At 43.6% G+C, this 26,247-nt stretch overlaps 1 protein-coding gene across 2 annotated transcripts in view; it reads left to right on the top strand.

The window, feature by feature from the left end:
- METTL9 (methyltransferase 9, His-X-His N1(pi)-histidine) overlaps positions 1-26,247 on the top strand; it is a 177,637-nt gene that overhangs the window by 57,856 nt on the left and 93,534 nt on the right. For both annotated transcript variants that reach the window (XM_086940758.1, XM_086940757.1), the window contains exons 2-3: positions 3,875-4,065; positions 8,231-8,440. In XM_086940758.1, coding sequence (XP_086796884.1) covers positions 3,875-4,065; positions 8,231-8,440 — 401 coding nt within the window. The remainder of the gene's footprint in view (positions 1-3,874; positions 4,066-8,230; positions 8,441-26,247) is intronic.

Genomic DNA, 26,247 nt, shown 5'->3' with positions numbered 1-26,247 from the left:
GAAATTGGAAAAAGTTTAACCAAGAAGCCTTTAGACATGCTCTTGAAAAACATCCCCCTCCGCAAAGCAACTCTCTTCAAGAGGCTTGGAAAAATTATGAAAATTGGCTGTCCAATGCTCTGGATGAGATAGCTCCCTGGACCTCCAAGCCCCCGGCCAGGCAATCCAAAACCGCTCCTTGGCTTTCGGAAAAATGAAAATTTGCCAAAGCCAGATGTAAAACCCTAGAGCGCAACTGGAGAAAACACTACAATTTAAAGGATAAACAACTATATAAGAGCGAACTAAAGAAATACCATAAACTAATGAGGTCGGAAAAAAGCTGCCATCTCAAAAATAGAATTGATTTAGCGGACAACCCCACCAAAGAACTGTTTTCTATTTATAAAGAACTCACGATTCCAACCAGATTGGAAGCTCAAGATACTCACTCGAAAGAATTGTGTGACTCCATTGCAGATTTTTTTGTAAACAAGATTGACAAAATCCATGCTACCTTCACCAAGGATGAGGCCAGTTCTAGTAAACTTGCAGAAGCCAGTAACAGCAACACGGGGACCTCTGATCGCACGTGTTTAATTACTCCTGATAAACAAGAGCTACTTAGCATCGTAAACAGCATAAAATCTGGCTCTCCGAGGGATGTCTGCCCGCCGACTCGCTGCAGAGGAGTCATGGAGACCACAATAATTGACCATATCAGCCTTATTGTATCGCTCTCCTTTAAAGAATGCAAGGTATTAGATGCTTGGAAAAACGCCCAAGTAATCCCCCTTAAAAAGAAGGCCAACATCCACATCTCCCAATTCCAGAATCTTCGCCCCATCTCACTCCTCCCTTTTTGTGCTAAGATTGTGGAGAAAGTAGTGAACAGGCAGCTCATGAGTTATCTGAAAGAACATTCTCTCCTGCATCCCACTCAATTAGGTTTTAGAGCTGGATACTCTACTGAGCCAGCCCTACTTTTATCCACCGAGAGTCTTAGGCACATAGTTGAAGAGGGTGAGACAGCAGCGTTGGTACTTTTAGACCTAAGTGCAGCCTTTGACACCGTGCTGCACTCAACGCTGCTGTCTCGGCTATCTGGTATGGGAGTAAAGGGGTCAGCCCTTGCGTGGATGGAGTCCTTCTTGGTTGGCAGGAACTTTCAGATGCACTGCCCCCCCTTTAGGTCCTCTCTCAGAAAGGCGAGCCATGGGGTTCCTCAGGGCTCGAGTCTGAGCCCCACCCTGTTTAATATCTATATGGAACCCCTGGCTCGCATAGTTAAGACTTATGGGGTGGGCATTGTCAGCTACGCTGATGACACCCAATTGATGTTCAAGCTTCCGCCCGACCACAGTGAAGACGCCACCAACTTCTCCAACTGTCTCTCTTCCGTGGCAGCTTGGATGAATAACAACTGCCTTCGCCTGAATGGTGACAAAACCGAGCTGCTGGTGGTAGGAAAATCTTCTTCCGCATGGTCTCACATGTGGTGACCTGCGGAATTAGGCAGTCCTCCTTGTCCTCTGGCTTCGGTGCGTAACTTGGGCATCATGCTGGACTCTAACCTTTCATACAAACTCCATGTCAGCAAAGTCACAGCCCGATGTTTCAGCGTACTGAAGGTTCTTCGGAAAGTATTCGACCTCCTTCCCATGGATTCCAGGAAGACCATTGTCCATGCCCTAGTAACCCCCATCTGGACTATGGGAACACCCTGTTACTGGGTTTGAGCAAAAAGGGTCTTCACCAACTCCAGTGTGCTCAGAATGCCGCTGCGTGCCTTGTGCTCAAACTTCCTTCGAAGAGCCGCAGGGCGATCTGCCTTGTCCAAACTCCACTGGCTCCCCATCAAGGAGCGAATTAAATTTAAGTCCTTATGCTTTGCCCACCGTATCGCCCACGGTACTGGTCCAGGATATCTTCATCGCTTACTCACAATACATCGGCCTACCAGGAATTTGAGATCCTCTGGAACGATGTTGTTCAAGATCCCTAGAATCACCAAAGCCAGGATGGGTGGCTGTTCGTTCAGATACTTGGCTGCCAAGGGCTGGAACGAGCTCCCACTCGAGATTCGTATGGAACCCTCCGAAATCAGGTTTCGGGGAAAACTCAAAACTTTCCTATTCCCTCGCACTTAATTACCTTCCTCCCTTGCCATGTCTGACCTACCTGTGTTCCTTCCTCTGAGCTCCTTTGCAGTTTTCAGCGCGGGGACACTGTTTTGAGTAACCAGGCGCTTTACAAATGGCTTCTATTCTATTCTATTCTATTCTATTCACACAGGAATTGCTACTCAGCAGGTCATTGGCCAAAGGTCCCCGTTCCATTTGATTCTTTAGAGTAGTGGAGCAGTGTTGCTCCAAATGGTTGCTACTGGTAGTAAATAGTTCTTACTAGTTCAATCTGATTTTTAACTGGTCTGAACTGATTTCAGCTATTTGCAACTGAGTATTACTGGTTTTGGCAGAGACCTTCTGACTTGAAGGGATGTTGTTGCATAGTGCATGGACCGGAGCTCTTCATGGGGCATGGCTTGATGTTTTGTGTTCTGCCTCTTAGTGCTATTTGAAAAAGCTGTGCCAGGCGCCCAGTTTCAATTGAGTGCGCTTGCATGAAAACAGATCTGTTCTGTACCCAGCAAATACTATGAACATGGATATAGCGCCAGCCATGACGGCCATGCCAAACCGATATTGCGGGCAGGGAACAAAATGTTCCAATTAAAGGAACTAGCTGTAAAAGACAAATTATGGTTGTATACTGACATAACAAAATTATCTGAAAAAACCTCAAGTTAAAGCAACAATGTGGATGAAATCCAAAACCCGAAAAAGGAGATTACAACAGAGTTCTGTTATATGAAACACACATAATTTAACCAGGCATCAATCAATAAATTCCATTTGTATTCGATTATAATCATAAAAGAGCAAACCTAATATAAAATATTGAATTGATTGGTTGAACCAGGCATCTGTTACGGTTTTCTCCATTAATAAGTCTGATTTAAGCTTGCATAAAGCAGCTTTATTCGTGTGTATCCCCCTTTTAAAAGCAAAATGGGATTCCTATCAATTGGTCTTTAAAAATGGAAATAACTGAGTTCACCACAAAATGTGTGTATGATGCAATTTTACTTAACATCTTGATAGCCATTTGCTGAATGATTAACTGCTCAGGAAATCGGTGGAAACAATAATAGTTCATTTTGTAATCAAACCTATGACTGATTTTGTAGCTCAAATTACAATTTATTCTGTAAAAGAAAACAAAAATAAGAAGTCGCTACAGTGTAGTCTGTTACTCCACTCTGTCATTGCAGGCTTAAACTCTCAATGCTGGTATCAAATGAACGACCATGCTTGTATTGAAATCACAGTTCTTGACTCCAGCTTTCATAATCAGTGTGTAGGGATGTCGTATATGGGCACATTTAGGAAATAATTATCTTTTTTATTACACAATTCATTTTTTTAATCAAATGTCTCTTTGTTGGGGGAATCGATACAAGAGCCTAAACTATGGGGCTCACAGTGCAACAAAAATAATTCTTCAGCCATTTTGAAGGGCAGGTCAGTAACCTTGAGGTGTACAATATTGTCTCCTAATGTCTAATTTCAGTGCTACATAGAGCAGTAAGAAATTAAATAGTTAAATATTAATCTTGTCAAGTACAATATCTGTCCATTTGCCCATATTAAGAATGTTAATTTAATATGTGTTTAGAAATATTAATTTCGAATATTAAACAGGATTTTAAAACAACTCAGTAAGTACACCACATTAAATCAACAAATATTGCTCGAATCATTTAATGCTCTTTTTCTCCTTTATGCATTCAGAAGATTTGAAATAATCTTTTTTATTTGTCCCTTTTCCCTAGTGGTATGTTTGTGATACAGGAAAATTATGTGAATCTCTACGACCAGTCTTTGTCCAGAGTTTCCTCGATCACGGAACACAGATCTTTCTAAACAGGAGCATCGAAAAATCCCGCTGGCTGTCCATACAACTATATCACTCTTTCATGTCATCTGTTTTTAGCATGTTTCTTTCTAGGACTTCAATCAATGGGTAAGCAGGGCTGCCCCATCTTTACTTTTCGCTTATATTTCTTTGCACTGTAATTCTACGATTGCAAATGGTTATTTTGTACATATTGGAGTACTATAATTGTGAATAAACTGTTTTTTTAAAACACAGAGCCACTAATAAATATAGTTTTAAACCATACATTTACTTGTATTAGCACTGTAAAGTTTTTGGAAATCCTTTTCAAAAGTATTCATTTGTATTTTGAACAAAATATGTACAGCTGGAATACCTAATATTTCATATCCATTTTGTTTTTGCTGTGCAGTTGCCTGCTGACCTTTGCTTACAAAAGACTATAGGGCACTTTTAATTAAGAAAAAAAATCTGCAAAATTCAGTAAGTGGATCTAAGACGGGGACAACATAAATCAAAAATAGGTGCAGTTATTGGCAGGTTAGAAAGAAAATATTTGGTTAGTTAGTTCAGGGCAATGCAAAATCCCATGTGGAGGAGCTACATTGGGTAAATGATCTGTGGTGCTGTGTGATTTAAAAACTGAAAAAAACGTGTCTTTAAAAAAAACTTCTGCTCCAGCGTACAGTACGAGAATAAACCATCTATTCCAGCAGTGAGGAACAATACATTTTCATCGTGTCAATTTGGGGAGCCATCTCCCAAAAAATGCATATGACCTATATTGATGTAACTAATATTGAGGGATGTTTACTTGAGGAGATGCGGGAAGCTCTAGTTTTGGTGTTCTGTTAAAACAGCTTAGTGGATTAAAGGTCCAATGTAGGACTGGCAGCAGAGTAGTGAAATGCTCAAGGGACTTGCAAACTCTTGGTTGTTTCCTTTTGAACCAAATCTTTTCATTGTTACAACCCTAATTCTTTTATGTTTAGTTTAAGACTATGTAGAATCCTGAGCAATTTTGTTTGTGAGGTGTTTTGACTCTGGCTTCCTTAAACATGCTGCAGGAGTGTAGAAAATTCACCTTTTCCGTGTTGTCCCGCCAGATGTTTTGCCTTTACTGGTTTTTGTTTGCTGGCTTCAGAATTCTGTTCACTTTAGCTTTGCTAACCAGTATTAATATGTTTGTGCTCTCCCTTTAAACAAGTTTGAATGTACCTATTCCTCATTGGTATATTTAAATTGCCTATAACTCTCAAGTAAATGGAATAAAAAGTATATCCAGGGCCTGGAAATTAAATCTCTCCCATAGACTGTACCTCTCATTGTGCCATCCACTAGTGTGACAAAGCAAACATATCTTCATGCCTACTTTGTGTGTCCTGACTCATACAGTGGCGCCTGATAAAATAACCCATTTTGACAGGTAAAAACCTCACTTTTAAATATTAGTAAGTAATCTCTATGAAAGCCTCGAAGCCCAAAAGCTATTTCAACTGTGGCAGGAGTTTCTGTCGTATGTAGGAAACCAACGTAAAATATGAATAAAGTATCCCAGGAATAGGACCAGCTAGAAATAATTAAACCACCCTTTTCAGTAGTTATTAAAAGTCAAATTCAATGATATGGTCAGAGTTTTAGTAAATATTAAGGAAAATCAACTTGAAGAAAGTTGCCCTTTACCTGCCTGTGCTGTGAGACAGCCAATTAGTCTATGCTTCTGCCAATTCTCATTCTGTGCAAATCCAGGAGCAAACAATCGGCTGACCCGAATAGGCGGGGATGACTCCTGAACTCTACAGATTATGCAGATTGGGGACTGCAGGCAGCCTTTTTGGCACTACAGTGCCAAATCCTGCTTGACAGGTTAGTTGAGCCACATGTAATATTTGAGGCACTCTTGAAAGGTAGAGAACAGGATTTCAAGACAATTCTTGTGGATCCCCTGTGTTGTTGCTGAGGACCCTGCTTTTGTTATACCTCACTTTTCCCTCCTGGTTTGTTGTGGGTGTGGTGCCTGCCCCACACTGGATTTAAGTATTGGTTAAATGTAGATGAATGGATGTAGTTGTGGGAGAACACTAGGGGTACCATAGAAAACTCCCTATTCGCACCCCCAGTTCTCCAAGCCCAGTTGAGGGTGGATGAGGACTTTCAGCATCTTGAAAATGCCATGCCATGTGACATTTTAAGCCTGTTTACAGTGAGGTAAACAAAGTATTGCAGAATTAAGTAGATCAGGGCCTTGGAAATGTTACCCTATTGTTTAGAGAGGGGTCCCCACCCTGTGCCCAAAGTATTTCTTGGGTAGATGCCCTGCATTGTCTACGATTAACTTCAGCCAGTTCAAGTGTCTATATGGTTTTGTGTCGTCTATCTTCTGGAATAGATCGGGTCTTGCTGTTTCAGCCATGAGTTATTTTATCTTGGCTTACTCTCCTAGCAAAACTAAAATGTTGCCCCTCCGCAGAAGAGTGCACTAGATTCTCATTGGCAAATCTTTGGTTGTGGTGCAGTTTGTGACTATATCAAAAGTTCTTTAGATGAAGTTGAAATCTGAGAATCTCATTGTGGTGGCGCCATTGGGTAGGATTAAAAGACTGCATCCGCTAAGCACACACAAAGCGCAAAATGCTCTTGCAACAGGACTGTAGAGGCCACCGTTTATATGGAGCTAAAACCGTTGTGTTGTAAGTGACTTGGTACACATTAGTTTTCTATGTACACAAGACCACTATGAGGTGATCAGATGAAGTGTTTAATTTGTGAAGGTTGCTGCAGTGGTGTGTGGTGGCACCCATTTTTGGAGACTGGGCCTTAGTTTTGATAGTCAGAATTTGACTCAAATTAAGAAGGGGCAAGGTAGAACAAAGATAAAGAAGTTGGAAAAGAAAGATAGGAGAACGTGGGTGAATGGAGAAAGCGGGGATGAAGAAGAATCTGCAAAAGGGAGGTGAAGAAGCAGGAAGTATACAGCGGGGAAAGACAGAGGCAAGAAGTGTAATCCAAATTTAGCAGCCTTGATATTCGGCAACTCTGACATTCAGCACTGATGGCGGTGAAACACTAAGAAGAATCAATGGCCCCTGCATTTCATTGGTTTATAAACTAAGCACTACTAAGAGGTGATCACTTTAGCAAACCATACATTTAGAATCAGTTTTAAAGTGGTCTCACATTGGTTGGTCCCACCTTGTCCAATGTTTCTGCACCCTGGGACTGTGGAATGCAGCTGTGGTGAAAGTACATGATTCTTAAGTTCAACATGGGAAAATATATTTGGGTTTTGTAAATCCTACCCCTCTGGTATTTCCATGCAGTCTGTGTGCTTATAGATCTAGTTATCTGAAATTGTTTCAAACCAGTTACTGGTCGTTTCTGAAGTTCTTTCTCTAAGCAAAACCGACCATGAGTGCACTTCATATAGTGAGAAAATCCGACATAGCAGACTTCAATAAGCTGAAATCCTGTTCCGCACCTTTGCTGTGTTTGCTTTGAGATGTTGGTGTACTGTGGCTGTGTTTACTTACAAATAAATTAAGTTAGCTGCACCAGGTAAAGTGTTGGCAGTGCTGCTTGTAAATATATTTATATTTTCTGTTTTCGGCCTCTCCTTTTATTTACCTGCACTGTTCTTGAAGCTGCCAATTTTCTAGTCGTGTGAACCGTGACAATTCAGACCGGACCTAATGCGCCATAGCATTGTCAAGTTAAGCGTCAGGTGACCCCTTTTGATGAAAATTGTAAACCAATTAGAACAAATGAAACAATTGCTTTTTCTATTTAAATGAAATAATGTTTCTAGAAATGCAATAGAAGAACAGAGACGACTTAATTGCTTTCAGTGGATGCATATTAAAAGTGAAAAAAAATGACTTCACTATCTCACCAAATATATTTTCTGCCACAGGTAATGATTCTGAAAACTCTTATTAAAATCATACGAAACATTACAGAGACGTTATCATCCCAGAAAGAAATGTTCCTCTTTAAAGTATGTTTTGTCACCCTCATCAGAAAAGTAACAGGTTTTTGTTTCAGGTGCTTCCTTGCCATGAAAAAGTCATAAAAGCTAGGGAGAGATTTTATTTTGATTATTATGACTGTGTGTTTTTGTGTGTGTGTTTATGTGTGTGTGTGTGTGTGTGTGTTTTTGTGTGTGCATGCCTTAGTGCCTGTCTGGAAGTACTATTGATATTGGTCCCTAACTCCCAAACTGGGGTTATATTCTAATCCTTCCCAAAGATGGTTATCACCGTACCCCAGAAATATTTCTCTCTTTTTGTTTCAGGTTGCTTGGAAGAGGCTCAATGTTTGTGTTTTCGCCAGAACAGTTTCAAAGACTTCTTAAAATAAACCCAGACTGGAAATCTTACAGGCTTCTTGATTTAGGAGCCGGAGATGGAGAAGTTACGAAAGTCATGAGCCCTCATTTCGAAGAAATCTACGTAACAGAGATGTCGCAAACTATGATATGGCAACTTCAGAAAAAAAAGTACAGGTACAGGAAGGATGCCGTGGAGTGGCGCTGGATAGATTTCTCCTTAAAAACAAATAGTACTATACTAACCGTAGAGCGTCCTGGTTTAATTGGGTTCAGATCCTTTTACCTGTTTTGTATTATGGCCTGTTGACAGCTCCCTGCCCCAAGACAGCCTTACTAATCCAGTAACTGTTTGGGCCAACAGCATCCGATATAAAATGTAGTTCAATCTTGCATGAAAATGATAGTAGCATGTTAAAGTAAATTGTACAGTTTAAAAAAAACAAGTATTTTTTCTAATGATTGGTCGGTGGATAAGTAAGTTGTGTAGGCTTATGTGAACTATTTTTCCAACAAAATCGGAATAGAAAAATAATCTTTCTGCATAAATTGCGTTTCACTTAATGGCATAAAGAAAATTATGCTAAACACTGTTTCAGAACCGGCTGAAGGCCATGAGTTTGTCTCTTGTACTTTAACTCTTAGGGCAACGAATTGCCAGAAAAGTGCGATTCGTGCTGACTGTGCCAGAAAAGGAGATAGGAATGAGGTGGCTTCACTGAGTTTTCTGTCTATTGTACACAACCTACTATACCACAGTTGTCAACAATTGTTTGGCAAGAAAATTGCAGTGAGCAAGAGAACCAGTGCAGCGTACTTATAGACGCCCATCATCGCGCCAAACAACCTGAGGGTGATTAAGAAGCAATATTTCAGAACTCTATAAGAGATCTTCTTGAAGATGTTACAAGAACACTAGTGTTTTCCTTCCCAATTTAAGGAAAGAATCGTACCATTTATGTTCAAAAAAGGACCAGATCATTCATGTGGACTAAGGTCCATACCAATTTAGCATCAAGAGCATCAGGCCCAGTTGTTGGACACTTAGTGATGACTTTAAGAACATATTTTCTCCGCTTTAATTTCTGCACTGTGCCATCTTTATCAATAAATCAGTCATTTTAAGAGTAATTTAGTTAATACAACCGATAATTCTTCGCAAAAAGTAAGCAATTTTTTTTTGCACGCTTTTCTTCATAATGTATTCATCACTTTGTCTCTACTGGTCTACTTTATGATTGTCAACTTAGAAGGGCAATATTTCAAATTGTATCTCCCAATGAAATCGCTGCTAGTATTCTCAAACCAAAGAAATACTGTAAAAGAACGTCATCTGGTCACACACTACAGTTTGTCCATTAGAATCATATGTGGATCCCCGACGAGAGTGTATGTAGTGCCCCCTGCTGTCTCTTATCCAAGGACGTACTGGAAAATTGTGTGTGAAATGTTGAAAGGACATTTGACCTTTAAGAATGGTGAAACCACTCCACACATTAACAGCTATTTTCACAGGGGTTGAGATTTCTTCCTCATTGTTGTATTGGGACAGGCTTTGGTAGTTTTTAAAATGCACGTCACCAGTACCAGTATTCAACAAATAGGATTTTAAGGTTGCATTAGAGGATGGTTGTATTTCCCCACTAATGTTTTTTCTTCTTCAAATTTTTAAAAATGATGTAATATGGTAGTTTAGAAATGTAGTCACTTCGACTTTTACTGTATGTTCAACAACATTCTTTCATTGGTTTAGCTAATTCTATAAAGTAATCACTAAGTCAGTTTATCCCTCATTGGTCCTGTGTATATTGTTCAACAGGAATAACCTGTAAGGGCTTTAAATTTACTTACTATTTCTAAATTTGAATATGTTTCATAGATATGTTGTGTATATATAGTTTTTTTTGAATGTTTGGATACTTAGAATATACACAAATGATTTCCTCTTTATCTTCTAAAATACAGGTCCTATGTAGGTGTTCTATCATTCTGTTACATTTGACTATTATGTAATTCCTTCATCAATATTTGAATTTTAGTTTTTTATCCAAACTTTAGACCCAGTTGAATCTCCCCTAACACTCCACTCCTCCCACCCCGGGTCTTGATCTGGGGTCAGCATGCTCTTCATTAAGTTGATTTTAAATTGTCTTCAAGCAGTGCCACATTAAGGCTCCTCATGAGCCTAAGACTGACTGGGGAGAGAACCTCCTCTGGAAAATGAAATTTTCTCTGAAATTCTAGGTTTAATTAATTTTTTTGCTCCTATGTTATTTTCTACACTTAAAAAAAATATTGACGCCTCAATACAAGTTTCCAAAATCTGAAGATTATTAGTTATTACTTTTGGAATGAGAAATAACTTGTGGACCTTGGAATTCTAAGTCCGCATTAAGGTCCATTTACTATCTGCTTGAAATTAGTGGTAAATGGTGTGGTGGCTTTAACAAGATCTATTGTATGGGTGGCGATGGGAAGACAGAGTGGGTGAGAGCTTGAGGTAATATCTACAGCCCCTCTACATTCCATAGGAGCAGGACAGGGACTGGGCGCAGCCTGCACATTGGTCTGGGTCTGATGTCCCCAACCTTGGAATAACTGGATATAGAGGTAATGAACCCTGGTGATTCTGGACCCGGAGACACTTGGCAAGTGTCAGTGGTTCCGAGTAGTATAACCATGTGTCACTCCATCCACTCGCCCCTGGGGATACCAATCCAGGCCACTCATAATGAAGATCTTGGTGAGAAACCAACTATGGATCTCCTTGACCATGACAGGTAACACCTAATGGATTTTTTTTAGGTCCGTCTTAATAGCGCAGCTGCTGTGTTACGTTATGTGATTAAAAAAAAATAGAGCTGCCACAGTACCGTGGAGAGAGGGGCTTAGGATCCACCCACATGTTGGTTCCCTTGGTTACAGGATTTGATTGGGCCGAAGTTGTATGCTTCGACTGAAATGAGTGCTTGTATTGCACTTTTTGGCTTGTGGCAAAGCTTATACCAAAGACCGCAAAATTGAGTTGCCTATGGATGCGAGCCAGTGAAAATGGCTACAGGCCTGTTAAGTTTATTATTAAAGCTTTCAATAAAGGCAGCAGACCATACTTATTTATTGTTAAACGCATGTTTACATGAATCCATTTAAGGGTGGATTGTTCTTACTGGGTATGAAAGCCTGTAGAGAAGAATTTTGTTACATTAATCTCGCAGATAAGTGGTAATAGGCAAGGGTTTTGGTGCAGATTTATCTCTGTGACAAACCATGGATATAGAAGATTTGCTCTGCAAGAATGCTTGATAGGCACTCTTATGAGAGGCAGTATTTTGCTTAGCCAACTGTAATTTTGTATCCCTTTAGTAATTTTGTGACCGTGTGCTTGATGGATGCTGTGTTGGAAAGCTTACGTTAAAAACAGTAGGCCTGAGTTGGTTCTTATGGGAAGCTATAGTGCTGATTGGTGTACAGGAAAAAGTTGTGTCCGGTGCCATTGGTCTGATCTGCTTATTATTAAAAGCTATGGCAAAATCAATAGGCGAACCTTATTTACTGTGAAAAGTGTTTTTAAGGCCAGTAGGACTTTAACAGTGTGGTGGTGTTACCATGTTGTGTTACTGGCTATTGACAGATATTTTGTAATATAAGATATCACAGATTACTATAATTGGCAAGGGTTTAGGTTGAAGCCACTGACTCTGGCAAACCCTGCTGTTTTCGCTGTGAAGATTTTTATTAGGTCCTATTGAGAGGTTGTACATTCGTTTGTAGGTTGCTGGTTCATGTGACCTTGAATAGCTTTGTGCTGCTAATGGTTTCAGACCAACGATAAAGGTTATAGGCCTTATCAGTGAAATAGGAAAAATTATGTCAGATTCCAAACGTTTGACTCGCCTTATTGTGAAAAGCAAGTGTTAAAGGCAAAAGGCTTTTAAAGATTGTATTTAGTGGATTCTTACAGATTACTACAGTAGGCAAGCCATGGGAATAGAGGATGTGCACTTTATGATAATCCTTATTAGACTCTCCCATGAGTGTCATTTACACGCTACTTCCATCTATGACACAGTATGGATGGGTGATGTTCCAGTCCACTGACTTTCCTGCTTGTGTGAATGATAGCATTTTCTGGTCACATGTTCACATCCACCTGAAAATGAGTGTGTTTCGGTGTCCCAACTGTGGACAAGTCCTTTAGTTTTAAATGTTCTGTAATAGGGGATCTCTGTGTATAGTCCTAATCTAGTGAATAGTCCCGCCCATGTGCGTGGACCCCGGCAATCAAAAATAATCTCTTAAGTTGTCAAATCATGCAGAACTACAAAGACACTTAAGAGAGAATTTAAAGACAAATAATGCAGCCTATATCCACAGGCTACACCGTCCAGTACTTCAACTAGAAATACCATAACCACACACAACACAACCTGCCCAGTTTCTTCCATAGAGAAACTTGCCTCTACCAGTAAAAGACTCTGGAATGATAGAAAGGCATGGACAGACAAGCCCCATAGGCTGCCATTATGTTGCTTAAATAGGATACTGTACCTTTAAGAGAACTTTCCAGAACTTCTCCCAGTATCCCAGAATGCACAGCAGGTCCCTTTTACTTTCAGTTCTTTTTTCCGGCTCCTGCTAACGGGACCCTGGGATTGAGCTCTCCCTTTTTCAAGGGTTTATATTGGATGTTTGTTCACTTTTTGATAAAAGTGTTTGCAGTTTATATTTCTTGGTGTTTCCCTTCACTCCTGTGTGTTTGTTCAGGCTTTTTAGGGCTCTAAAATGCCTGCTCTTTTCGACAAATGCCCAGCATGTGGAAGGAAGAAGTCCAAGACTGATCCACACGACGTCTGCATTATCTGTCTCCCTGAAGAATGTGACATCTGCCAGCACCTTTCAGCACGGACCCTGAGGGAAAGGCTGAAGATTAGGCTTCAAGGCCTGGAGGAGAGACGACTGCAGGCTGCAGGTGGGTCTGGGCAGGCTGGGAAGGTTCCCTCTGCCTCTGCTGAGGCCTCTGGGGGGCTCCCCAGAGGCAGGAAGACCAGCAAACGGTTCCGGTCTCCGTCGGCATCGATTGTATCGACGACGTCGAGTGGAATGACGGCGGTGTGTTCCCCAACTCCCCGGGGCTCCGGGTCGAGACTGCGTGAAGAAGGGAACGGTCGACGTTGCGGAGGCGGCGTTCGGCGTCGAGGAAGAAGAGGTCGACGTCGCGGAGGCGACGTTCGACGCTGGAGTCGCGGAGGCGACATTCGACACCGGAAAAGCGAAGCTCGGAGTCGAGAAGGAAGAGATCGGCGTCTCAGAGTTGTTCCTACTCTCCTAAGCGGCGCAGAAGGAGTTCTGGCGCCAGAAGTTACGATGAGTCTGGTGGAGGGCGCCGGAGACAGCGATCACCTACTGGAGGGGCTGTTTCGCAGTCCCCTCCTCCGAAGAAGTCACTGGGCTCGGTGTACTTGGTGGTATATACACCGCCTCGGCCGAAGGCTCCCCCCCCCCCCCCCCCCCCCCCCCCCCTGTACCTAAGAAGGATCTTCCCGTCAACCCTCCTCTTCCACCACTTCCTCCCTCAGGACAACCACCACCACTGCTTCCATCGCCTGGGCCCTTCCCTCGGTCGGCGATACCTCCTGTTCCTCCGCCAAGGTCGGCGTCACTGCCTCTTCTTCCTACACCACCTAAGGGGACTCCTAGACCAAGACCCCAGGATAGGCCACAGAAGACGCCTCCAAGGAAACCGGCGGAACGCCCACGAACTGGGAGGTCGCGCTCTCGCTCCAGGAGGAGGGAACGGTCACGCAACAGGTCATCCACGCGGTCGGAACGCCGCCATAGGAGGCACAGGTCTTGCTCCCATTTGAGGTCCTCAGGGACCAGGGACTACTCTCCTACTTTGTCGGGGTCACCGGACACAAGGGTGTCTCCGGTTGATGATCTGGTGGCTTTTCACGATGTCCTGTTATGAGGTGCAGCAAAATTGGGCATCTCGTTGACGGTGCCCACGCCCAAGACATTGGTAATTTTCAAGACGCTGCACCAGAAACACCTGTCTCGTCCACTATTGCCACTGGTGCCGGGCCTGGAGGAACCGGCCATGGACCTTTTTCTCGCCCCGGCGGTGACTAAGGCAGCCCCCTCGAGACTACAGAAAAAATAGCGGGCTCCCGATTCTGATCCGGCTTTTCTAAGGGTGGAACCTCCTCCAGATTCTGTGATAGTGACAGCGGCTCGCAAACAGCATGCTACCACCCCGTCATCCACAGTCCCCCCAGACAAAGAGTCTAGATGGATGGATTCGGCTGGAAGGAAGGTGTGTGGAACGTTGGCGACCTCCATGAAGGCTGCGAGTGCCACAGCTTTGTTGGGACGCTATGACCGTGCCCTCTGGGACTCCCTCCAGCAGTTTGTGGAACACCTGCCTTGCGACAAGAGGGAAGATTTCCAGGAGGTGTTAAATGAGGGGATGCTGGTGGCGAATCAGATTATCAGCGCTGCAGCGGGTTCGTCCCTCTTGGCGGCGCATGGCTTTTGCCATGGGATTAACCAGCGACGACATGCCTGGCTCCGCCTTACGCCACTGAAACCTGATGCACAGCAAAGGGTTGCCAATCTTCCATTCTCTGGCGAAACCCTATTTGGGAAACATGCGGATGATGGAATATTGTTTGCAATGGATACAGGCTTCGGTTCACAAGCCCGCCTCCAGCGATTCCACCGGTCAGCTCACAGTTTCAGCTGCGCGAGCTCCAGGCAGAGGCCTATATCCTGTTAAGGAAAAGGGCGATAGAAGACGTACCTCTATCTCAGAGAGGAAGAGGTCTGTACTCACGGTTCTTTCTGGTTCGCAAGAAGGACAAGAAAGAGTTCAGGCCCATTCTGGACTTGCGACAATCAAACCAGTGGATTCGCAGAGAGAAGTTTCGCATGCTGTTGTTGCATCAGATTTATCCTCAGTTGCAACAGGGAGACTGGCTATGTGCTATAGATGTACAGGATGCGTACTTTCATGTGCCCATTGCACACAAACACAGGAAGTTCCTGCGATTCCAAGTCGGCACCAATCATTATCAATACACAGTACTCCCATTCGGACTAAAGTCTGCGCCGAGAACGTTCTCGAAGTGCAGGGCGGTGGTAGCAGCACACCTGAGGAAGAACAAGGTGTTCGTCTACCCGTACCTGGACGATTGGTTGATCAAGGCCTCCTCCTTCTCGGAAGCTCGAGCAGACTTCCAGAAGACGTGCGTTCTCTTGAACAAGCTGGGGTTGCACATCAACATGTTGAAGTCTGTCCCGACTCCGGTCCAATGCATACAGTACTTGGGAGCCTCCATCAATATGCTGTCAGCAAGCGGGTCTCCTTCGGAGGAGCGACGATTATCACTTCTTCGGAAGGCTCAGGCTCTTATGACCACTCCATCTACAACAGTGAGGACGGTGTCTTCTCTACTGGGATCGATGGCCTCTTGTATCTTCCTGACGCCACACGCAGGACTGCACATGAGACAGTTGCAAGAGTGCTTTGAGGACCAGTAGGATCAGAGGAAAGGATCTTGGGACGACAAGATACGACTGTCTCTGCATGCTCTTCAGTCGCTGAAGTGGTGGTGTTCAGCGGAGAATCTCCTCAGAGGGGTTCCCTTCCACAAGGACATTCCCACGCAGACTGTCGTGACAGATGCTTCTCTCCACGGTTGGGGGGGCGCACTCCGGAGACTTACAGATTCAAGGAACGTGATCCCCGATGGAGGCCACGTATCACATCAATTTCCTGGAACTCAGAGCTGTTCACTTGGCACTGAAGGCCTTTCTTCCGTCCTTTCAGACCAACTCTCTGCTTGTACAGACGGACAATACGACCACGATTTATTACCTCAACAAGCAGGGGCGTTCGAGATCACGCACTCTGTCAAAGGAGGCGCAGTCAATCTGGCACTGGCTTCTGGCCAGAGGGCTGACGATAACGGCTACCCATCTGCCAGGTGTGCAGAATGTTCAGGCGGACGCACTGAGCAGACTGATTCAGGAAAACCACGAATGGGTCATAAACAACAAAGTACTAGGAGAAGTCTTCGCAAGGTGGGGGACTCCAGACGTAGATCTGTTCGCCACCGCCGAAAACAGCAAATGCCGAGACTTTGCCTCCAGGTACTACTAGCAGGGGACGCTGGGGAATGCGTTATGGATCAACTGGTCGAACAGCTTTCTGTACGCTTTTCCACCCATTCCCCTGATTCCGGCGGTAGAAAGTGTTCCCTCTTGTCAGGCTTCCTTCGCCTTCATGGGAATTGAATGTGGTGCTGTCCAGGTTGATGAAGGAGCCTTTTGAACCTATTCATCATACTTCGTTGCAGCACCTGTCCTGGAAGGCGGCGTTCCTCGTGGCCATTACATCGGCCCGCAGGGTGTGAAAAATATGCCAACGATTTGCAGAAAACTAGTATGTATATCCAATAACTAATGTAGGCATACTTTTACAATTCTTTTTGTTTTTGGAGTGGTACTCACAGGGCGGGACCCTGTGCAGTCCTGAAGAAGAGCTGAGGGGTACAGCTCAAAACTAGTTGACTTCTTACTAGGGCACTGTGTTTCATAATAGAACCAGCGTACCCGGTAACCACCCCATTTTTAATGTATCCGCTAGGAGCCTGAATAAAGTTAGTTTAGCCCACTAGTAGGATATTTTTAACCCTTATCACTCCACTTCACTCCCCTTTCCCCCCTTTTTCACATCACACCACACATAGTCTTCACAAAAAAAGTGCTCCTTCGCAATCGCGATAGTTGTAGCACGCCTCAACCCGCAGCGGGTTGGGAAGCCCCTATGATGAAGCATGTCACCGTGAGGAAACTCCGGTGAGTGAGGGGACTAAAAAGAAATACTTTTCTTTCCCTGTCTTAAATGTGCTTTTTTGTCTTTCTAAGACCGACCCAATGGTGTACTGTCCCAATAGCTAGCTAGGTTCTCTGGATCTGAACATCTCAGATCTTTTCTGTAAACTAAGTGCTGTGGAGGGCGAACCTAGCTATTGTTTTTCCTCTACCCCCCCCCCCCCCCCTTTTTGAATAGTCCTTTGTAGGTGTGGCTGAATTCAGGCTCTTGGAAGCCATCAACAGAACGCCAAACAAGTTCAATAGGCACTAACCTGAGTTACTTATAAACCAAGTTAAAGAAGTTGGCATAACAGAACTCTTCATCACAAAAGCCTTAGTCCGACACCATGAACCTTTTAATTTCCACTAGCATTGTCCACTGCTAACCTTTGTACCCCTATTTTTCAGCAGAATTACCACTTAAAGTCCGCATCCAAGGGCGTGAATTGGCACCTCACCAATGTCTGAAGTTGTCATTGAAAGATGAGGCTCTTTTGCCACCATGCAACCCATTCTTAAGCATTTTGTTAAAATATGAAGAATGGTCCTTGTTCATAATGTGATGGTCTGAAAGTTCTAGAAGATTTAAAATATCCCTCACTTACACGTTTTGAGATTTCTCTTCTTGCCTAGAACTAAACCTGCTGTATCATAGGAAAGTTGGCATTCAGGCCGTTTAATTGTCCGACCTCACGCTGACCATTTGTTTGTGGGGAAGCTGGGGTAGGGTACTGCTATTTATGAAAATCGGCGATCTTTCTTTTAAAACTCAAATAATTTGCTCTTATTCTTGAATTTGTGATATTCTGAATCATTTTAAAGCCCACTTACTTGCACATAAAAACCTTTCAATTCACCCGCTGCTTAGCGGGATTCTAGCCCCCTCGAGGCTCCCGATCTGAAACCAGCGCCATCTAGGGTGTGGGGATCGGAGGGTAGCTGTCTTCTAGTGAGCGCCATTTTTGATCACGCTCTAGTGGCTGGATGACTGCATTTGCCCGCCTATTTAGGACTGGCAATGCAAGCGCGCAGCGGGCGCGCCAATGGCGCACAAAAGGCAAGCCTGTCTGCGCCCGTCCGTGCCCCGGACGTGCCCAGTGCCAGCCACGCTGAATGTTCGAATAGAGAACAAGGTCGGATTACATACTCAAGGGAACAGTTGCTCAAAATAGGTAAGAGGGAAGGTAGGGGACACCATCACCGTCCATCTGTAGCCAGTCGTGATAAAAAGCTCCTGAACTGTGGGATGATCAACAGCAGATCCTTAGTAAAACATCATCTGGAGGTATTTTGCATAATAGAAGATGTGGATCTGGATGCCCTCTTCTTAACTGAGACTTGGACTAGTCCCGACTCCACTGTAGAAATGGGATTAGCTGTCCCGAGGGGTACAAAGGCTTTCATAAACCAAGGCCGGTGGGGAGGGGAAGAGGGGGGTCGGGGTGATCGCTAAGGAGAAATGGAACTTTGCGCCACTAGGGATAGCCGATGTAAAAGGAATAGGAATTCTGGGTTTTTCATTGCAGGAAGTCAAAGGTAGGCTACTTATGGGAATGATCTGCTATAGACCCCCAGGTCAAGATACCCACTTCCGAGTACTCTCGGATATTATTACTAATCTGACCCTAAACCATTCTTGAATGGTTATAATGGGAGACTTTGATTTATGGGATAACGAAAATCTGGGCAGCCATTTGAGAGATTTGAGGAACACCTGCTCGAACCTCAATTTACACCAATTGGTTCAGCAACCCACTCATCAAGGGGGGCACATCTAAGCTCTACTGTTTGCCACACAGACCGAGACATAGGTGATAGATATATTGCCACAAAGTTGGACTGACCACTACCTAGTCCACTTTAACATCAAGGTACTCAGTTCTGTGGATAATGATGACTGTTCTGTGACATACGGAAGGGGAAGAGAGTGGGCCAAATTAGGAAAAAATAAGACTTCGCAGATCTTCACGAATTTAAACCTTTTTACCCCCTCTTTTTCTGTAGAGGAGAATTACCAAATATTCTGTAATAACATAGCCAGTACTCTGGACCCGATTATCCCAGTAAAAAGCCTCAAAAATAGGAAGAAAGCCTCAGCCCCCTGATAATGCGGAACTGAAACTACTGCGTTTGTCATGCAAGAAAGCCGAGAGAAAATGGAGGAAGACCTATTCAGACTCTGATCAGAAAGAATTTAAATTAGTTCTGGCTAAATATAAGGAGGCTATTGCTAAGTCTAAATCAGACTTTTATGCCAGCTCTATCCTACAAGCTCCTAACCGCACCAAAGCTATTTTTAAAATCTTCAAGGACCTCTCCAGTCCTACTTGTATGAGCAATAAGGTAGCTTCTTCGCAAGTACTCTGCGAGGAGATTGCTGCTCATTTTGAAGACAAAATTGCTAAAATTGTCGGACATCTTCATCCTAATAATATTAGTGACCAGGACAATTTTATCCAGAGGCCGGATGAAGTGGCCCGAGTGAACATCTCCCTGGACAACTTTCCAGGCCTCACGGATAACGCCTTTAACAATCTGGCTAACAGTCTGTCCTCTGGCTCTCCACTTGACCCTCTCCCACACAAAATTTGGAAAACTATTGGTCAAGAAATCTTTCCTTGGCTGCGACAGATCTGCAGTCAATCCTTGGAAGCAGGAATAGTCCCAGAGATATGGAAGCAGGCAGTAGTGACACCCCTGTTAAAAAACGCTCGCTAGACCCTAATACACCAGCGAATTTTAGACCCATCTCACTTCTGCCATATCCAATCAAAATCTCGGAAAAAGCAGTTAGCAAAAGTCTCTCATGCTATCTGGAAGATAACCATCTGTTGGTTAGGGACCAATTTGGTTTTCCCCCAGGTCACGGTACTGAGACCGCTCTGGCTACTGTATTAGACAACCTACGAATGTGTGCTGACAATGGGAATGATACCATCCTAGTACTACTAGATATGTCAGCCGCATTCAATACGGTGTGAGCCACGCAGTACTGGTGGAAAGACTGGAGAGGATAGGGTTGTCAGGACGGGCCTTGCAATAGCTACAGTCCTACCTATCCGGAAGACAACAGATGGTGACTATGACACCTTTTACCTCCAGTAAGTCTCCAGTACCTCATGGGATACCGCAGGGCTCTGCGATCAGTCCTATTCTTTTTAATATCGATTTACAGCCCCTGTTCCCCATTATTAAATCTTTTGGCATTGACTTGTTCAACTACTCTGACGACACTAAACTGGTGTTTTTCCTGGAGGGGAAGCAAGCCGTATCCATGGATACGTTCCAGGAGTGTATGCGTCAGACTGCTGGATGGCTGAGGAGAAACTCTTTACAATTCAATGGGGGGAAAACTGAGGTGGTATACTGCCCCACGGCCAGAATGTCCCAACATTTTCCTCTGGAGTTCAGGCTCACTCCTGAGGAGGAGCCTCTGGTCCCAGTCAAAAGGGTGCGCAATCTGTGAGTTCTGGTGGATGACAACCTCCAAATGGAGTCACAGGCCAACAAAACTGTTAGCGTGTGCCTTTTTTTAATGCGCATGCTACGACAGATCCTGCCGCTACTCCCTAAAGACTCGCCCTCCCTTGTAGTGAGGAATATAGTGCTGAGTAGGCTGGACTACTGCAACTCCTTGTATCTGGTAGCACCGCAATACATCTTTCAGGGGTTGCAGAGAGTTCAGTCTATGGCGGCAAAGATGGTGTTAAATAGGCAACGCGGGTCCTCCACAACTTTGGCTTTGAGAGACCTTTACTGGTTGCCTATTAAGGAAAGGGTTCATTTTAAATCGCTCTGTATTGCTTATAGACCAGTACAGGATTCGGGTCCTGTTCCACTGCAAGAGAAGTTCACCTGGTACAATCCCAAGAGGCAGCTCCACTCCTCAAGCGCTAATTTACTGACGACTACCAGAGTTAGGCGCTCCAGGATGGAGGGGGAGGGCTTTCAGTGGGGCAGTCGCTCACTTATGGAACAAGCTGCCCCAGAACATCAGACAAGCCAATTATTTGGCTAAATTCAGAAAGAGCCTGAAAACTTGGCTCTTTCCTAGGACCGACCTCTAGCCTTGTCCCTGCAGTCATTCTGGTCTATGTTTAGGTAGGTTTATTTAAGTCTGAGCGGCAGGATACCCGTAGGGTGGCAGTAGCGCTATGCAAGAACTTAATTCAATTCAAAATTACGATTTCACAGATTTGCTGAAGAAAATGGGCGTTGCTCTCTGTGTTTTGTATTTGGCTGCATTACCACCACCCCCTCCTCCTCTGGTGTTACAGCTAATAGTTCCTTCAGAAAGGAGGGAGGGAAGTTAACAGGCACTACAGGGGGAATCCTGAGATTTTCCAGAGAAATGAGGAAACACTTGAGGGAGTAAGTAATTGGAGGTGCCATTCCCACCACAATCCACCCCAGCCTTGGTAATTCCTCATTTTGCCCCGGAGTTCATCTGGAAAATTTCTGATTGAAACAAAACTGATCTACATTGTTCCTGCATATCTTAAAATTCTGATGGGCCGGTACCTGCCAATATCAAACCTATTAAAATTACAAAGGACCTTAAAATGAGACCCTGATTGGGCTCTGTTAATCTGAAAACAATTGCAGTATATCCAAAATCTCCTTTTGTATTTCTAAAGAAAAAAATTACCCTCTGCTTCAGGGTTCCCATAGATCAGAGGTCTACACATCGTGTCCTCCTGGTCAATTATTTTTGATCTATTTTTATTAACATATTCCATCTTCCTTTCTCAAGGTTTTCTTCAGAGCTCTTTTAAGGTCTGAACTTATTGTCAGGGTTATTAATACAGTCCTTCGATTTTTTTTGGCCCAAGACTGGAAGTATCTCTACTGAGCACTTCATGGTTCTATATGTAGTTAGTTATACCTAGCATTTCCTAGTTCAATTATTAGGGCACTTGATCATTTTGTCTATTATCTATCCAGACTCTATACCGTCCAGCGTCACTAGCCCGCTGCTTGTGTATAAGCGTGGCCTGTTCAATATTTTGTTTGCAGTCCATACGGCTACTCCCAGTATATCTAATTTTTTTAATGCTGCATTCCTGTTAAATTAATGTTCCCAACCAATGTGTTCCTGCCACCCCAGGTGGTGTATTTGTGTAAAAAAGCCTCTCTAAGCTGATTCGAGAAAGCCATGTCTTGGAATGCAGAAGTCCAGTTTGAGATCGGGTGACACAACATCAACACTAACCTGGAGAGATGAGTGTCTGGAGAAGAAAAGTTGAGTCTGCAACTCAAAAAAACCCATATCTTTCCCACAAAGAACAAAGAATACATTCTCTTGAGACTATTCATGAATCTCTACACTTCGCCAGTCCTCCGGCTCCACCCTCACTGCTATGGACGGACTTGAATCGCCCAGAGGCTCAGCAACCTGTGCTCTCCTCTCATACTACATATCTAATACAATGGTCAAAACCCCATAGAGCAATATCTTCTAGCCTTGGTAATCATGGAGTCTAAAGGTATGGTAAATAATCTTAGCATTAAAGGAGTTTCACCCATATAATTTATTGACTGTCCGACCCCTTTTGGTGGGGAACACAAGGCAGACAAGGGCTGCTAGGCCCCAACTGTGGTGTTTGAGGTAATTCACCACTAGTGTCCGTTCTATACGACTCTGCAAACTGGGCCAAGTACGACCTTTTAAGCACTTGCCTGTCAAGTGAATGCGAAGAGTCTCAGGCTTCTCTGGAAGGTAGTGTGTAGGGCAACAGCTCAGAACTTAGCAGACAACCAGCTGACCCAGTAAAAGAATGTCTAGCCAAATCTTTTTTGGACGAAAGAGTACTAGAGGGATTTAATCGGTTGCATCCTACTATAAACCAGTCCCCCTCCCCTTTATCCCTAGCACCCCACTCCTTATGGCTACTTTTGGGTGTCTGGCTTTACAGTTCACCAACACTATATGGCGTATGCAATTGTACATATAACTCAAAGCAATCTCACTAATTTCCTTAGCAACTCAGATCACTGTGTTCTTCAACCCCTGGTTATAAGATCTTAAGCAGCGCAGCAGTCTTGCCCATGCACCTCTCTCTGACCCTGTATGTAGACTAAACCTCATATTTACCTGCACTTGATTGTGTTGCAGTGCAGGCTGTACCTGGGAGGGGGAAGCCATGGACATCTTCCCAGTCTTTTTGCGGTAGCCTTTCTTTGTTGGATGGGAAGGCTGCAATAGAAGCTTTATTCGGGTCAGAATTTACTACGCTGACTCACTGGGTCAGTCTGCAGGGTCACACTAATGTTCACTAGCAATGGCACTCATGGCTGACTGTAGACCAGTGATCAGACATAGCTATTGCAGCCTCCTGACTGAGTTTCCTCGCAATTATCTCTCCTTAGCAGTTGCAGTCTCCAGCCCGATCCTGGCTTCCTACTTTGACGTGACTTTCATTTTTTTCTGACAGCAGCAGCACCAACATCTGAAGCCCACAGTGTAATGTAATGTCATTGCTTTATTTGATGATTAATAAAAATCATTACAAACGGAGATAAAACACAGTATATAAACAGAGAACAAATTTACAATGAAAATTTCTTAGCAGCATTAATAGCGGACAACAATAAATAAGATGCTTTTGTGCAAAATTACTAGAAGGCAATTTCCAAACCCGATCATAACATTTTTATAAAAACGCTTTGTCTTCGGTCTTGAAATTAGTAAATACTGTAACAGTTATAATATAGAATTTGGGCATGGCTTATTAAAGTAATTAAAACCAGTTTTTCATTTTCATCACCATTTTGCATGAACAAAGTATTACCGAACTAACAATTAGAGTCGGTTTTGGCTAATAGTTTTTTTTCGGCTATAAAGATTAACTTTACAAATTGGGAGATCAGGCGAAGCTTTTAGCCAGTAAGACACGTAATAATGGCATGTCGACATGTTCTCACCCCTAGTTCGTTAATAAAAGGTCTTAAAATAGTCTTCTGCTCTTGAAACAAATGGGGGCATGTAGTCACAATGTGTATTAAAGTATCAAGCCCACAGTGGGCCGCCCGGCGTGGTAGGAATCTTCACTATGGGGTAATCACAATACAGTTCACACTGTAACTTCTCACAGAAACCGGGGGACCACTTTGCAGCATGGGTACTCCAAGCTCACTCCTTGTTCATCAGCTTAGTCTGGGTGCAACACAAGTTGGGAGCATGCTTGGCCTCTCATCCTGGACAATCTTTCTTCCTCCAGGGCCAGATATACACTTTCCCCTCAGCAGGTAGGCTGGCTTCTTGGACCTTTAGCCAGATCCTCATCTCTTCCTGCAGAAAGTGCAGACTTCAGGTGATGTCCCCACTTCTCTGGGAGACTGACTGTTGAGCAGACATAAGTCTTTGCTACATAGCAGCTCTTCTTCGAGTGCTCTGTGGAGCTCCTCCTTCCCTGATCAAGATGAACTTGGGACTGAAACGAAACGAAGTGAAGTGATTTCGATCGCACTTTTATACACATTTTCCAGATGTGATGTAGATCCAAAGTCTAAGACTTCAGACTAATTTGGGCCACTTCCTTAGAATGATGCCATGGTCAAATATTAAAGTTTGGAAACCAGTTTCACAGGCTTTTGGGCACCCTCTGCATGGATGTAAGGCTATTTACCATGCACTGGACATTCCCTTCCCAATATTGGCTTACAGCTCTCTTGAAATGAATGTTTCTCTTCATTGTGGAGCTTCTCAATACATTCTTTTACCTGGGATTCATTCAACCCTCTCCGGTAAAACTCCTAGAATATTGCCGTAGAGTTGCCATCAGTACTTTCAGGTAAATCCCACAGAGTTGGCATATACAACTCCATTGAAGCAGACTCCATATGATTTCACCACAGCAGGAATCTCCCACACAAGAGCGCTAAGGCATCTTTACCTCTTTTTTAGGTCGAGCTTCCACCCCGCATGTATTACTTGTGAAACTATTTCATACAAAAGAGTCTGGCAGCCTTCCCTTTGCATACCATTCATTTGCCTCTGTTCTGCCTTCGAATTGGGCAGCACACGCCGAGCGTTCCTTCCTCCTCTTTCTGGGGAGCATGGACCAGGAACAGAGTGATTCTACGTAATAAGTTCCAGTCTGCTGTTCTGTGCTCTGATTCAGATACTATTCCTCTACCCCGATCCTCCCCCACCACTTCTTCTGCCCCATCGGGTCCTCCCTTCCGTCTCTTGTCTTCCCTGCACCTTGCTCCTATTATGGCCTAAAGTAAAAAGCGCAATAACACGGTCTGGGCTAGCTGCATCATACTGCTTTTTTCTTGCTTTCTGTGAAGCATTTTGATTTCTGTATAGACGCTGAAATGTTGCAAAGGAAAACAACTATAAAAATAACATCTAAAAGAAAGTGTTTGTCCACGAATACCCCAGAGCGTAAGGGTATAGATTTTGGCACGCAGTCCAACTCGAATGTGTATCACAGGCACTGGATAGCTTTCCCAGAGATTACCTTTTCAAAGGTTCTTGGGAACGGAATGGTTGTTAATGATGACATTATCTACCATAGACTCCCGTAGGATGAATTTAAAATGTGCACTTGATTGAACAGATTCTCCTTTCTGCCATGTTTACAATCATAAAATCCCTTGATATTATCGGATTAGGGCCTCCTCTTGCTGCTATCAGGTGTGCTTTATTAGCTTTGTTTTCCAGTGTCTTTGATTTTTTTCTTACTAAAAGCCAGTTATTCTTGTTCACCAATGTGCATCTATACAAACTAACACTATTTCATTTCTGCTTCAGGGCAGACCTTTTAAACCAGCGAAATTCTGTTGATAGATTTAGAATAGAATCGACAAACAGCTTTCTCTCGCCTCCCCGATCATGTCGGACTCTGGTGTTTAACTAAGGTTACTCCAGAGCATGAGGCTCTATTTGTCATATTGTTCCCACTGGCAATATTCAGCATTTATGAACAAGCATTGACAAAGCCAATAGTTCTTGACTATGAGGTCTATTGGTTTTGGCAATGTTTTGTAGCCATGTTGTACAGCAGCATGGATGCTTTGAAGTGTGGCTTGTACGAATTCAACAAAGCGCTACGACCCAGCCAGCTCTTATTTATTTTTATTTTTTAAGGGAATTAGCA

This window comes from Lissotriton vulgaris, chromosome 10 (genome assembly GCF_964263255.1).
Source record: "Lissotriton vulgaris chromosome 10, aLisVul1.2, whole genome shotgun sequence".
In the NCBI taxonomy this organism is placed as follows: Eukaryota; Metazoa; Chordata; class Amphibia; order Caudata; family Salamandridae; genus Lissotriton; species Lissotriton vulgaris.
The sequence above is the reverse complement of the archived record's forward strand: the minus strand, read 5'-3'. Positions and strand labels throughout refer to the sequence as shown.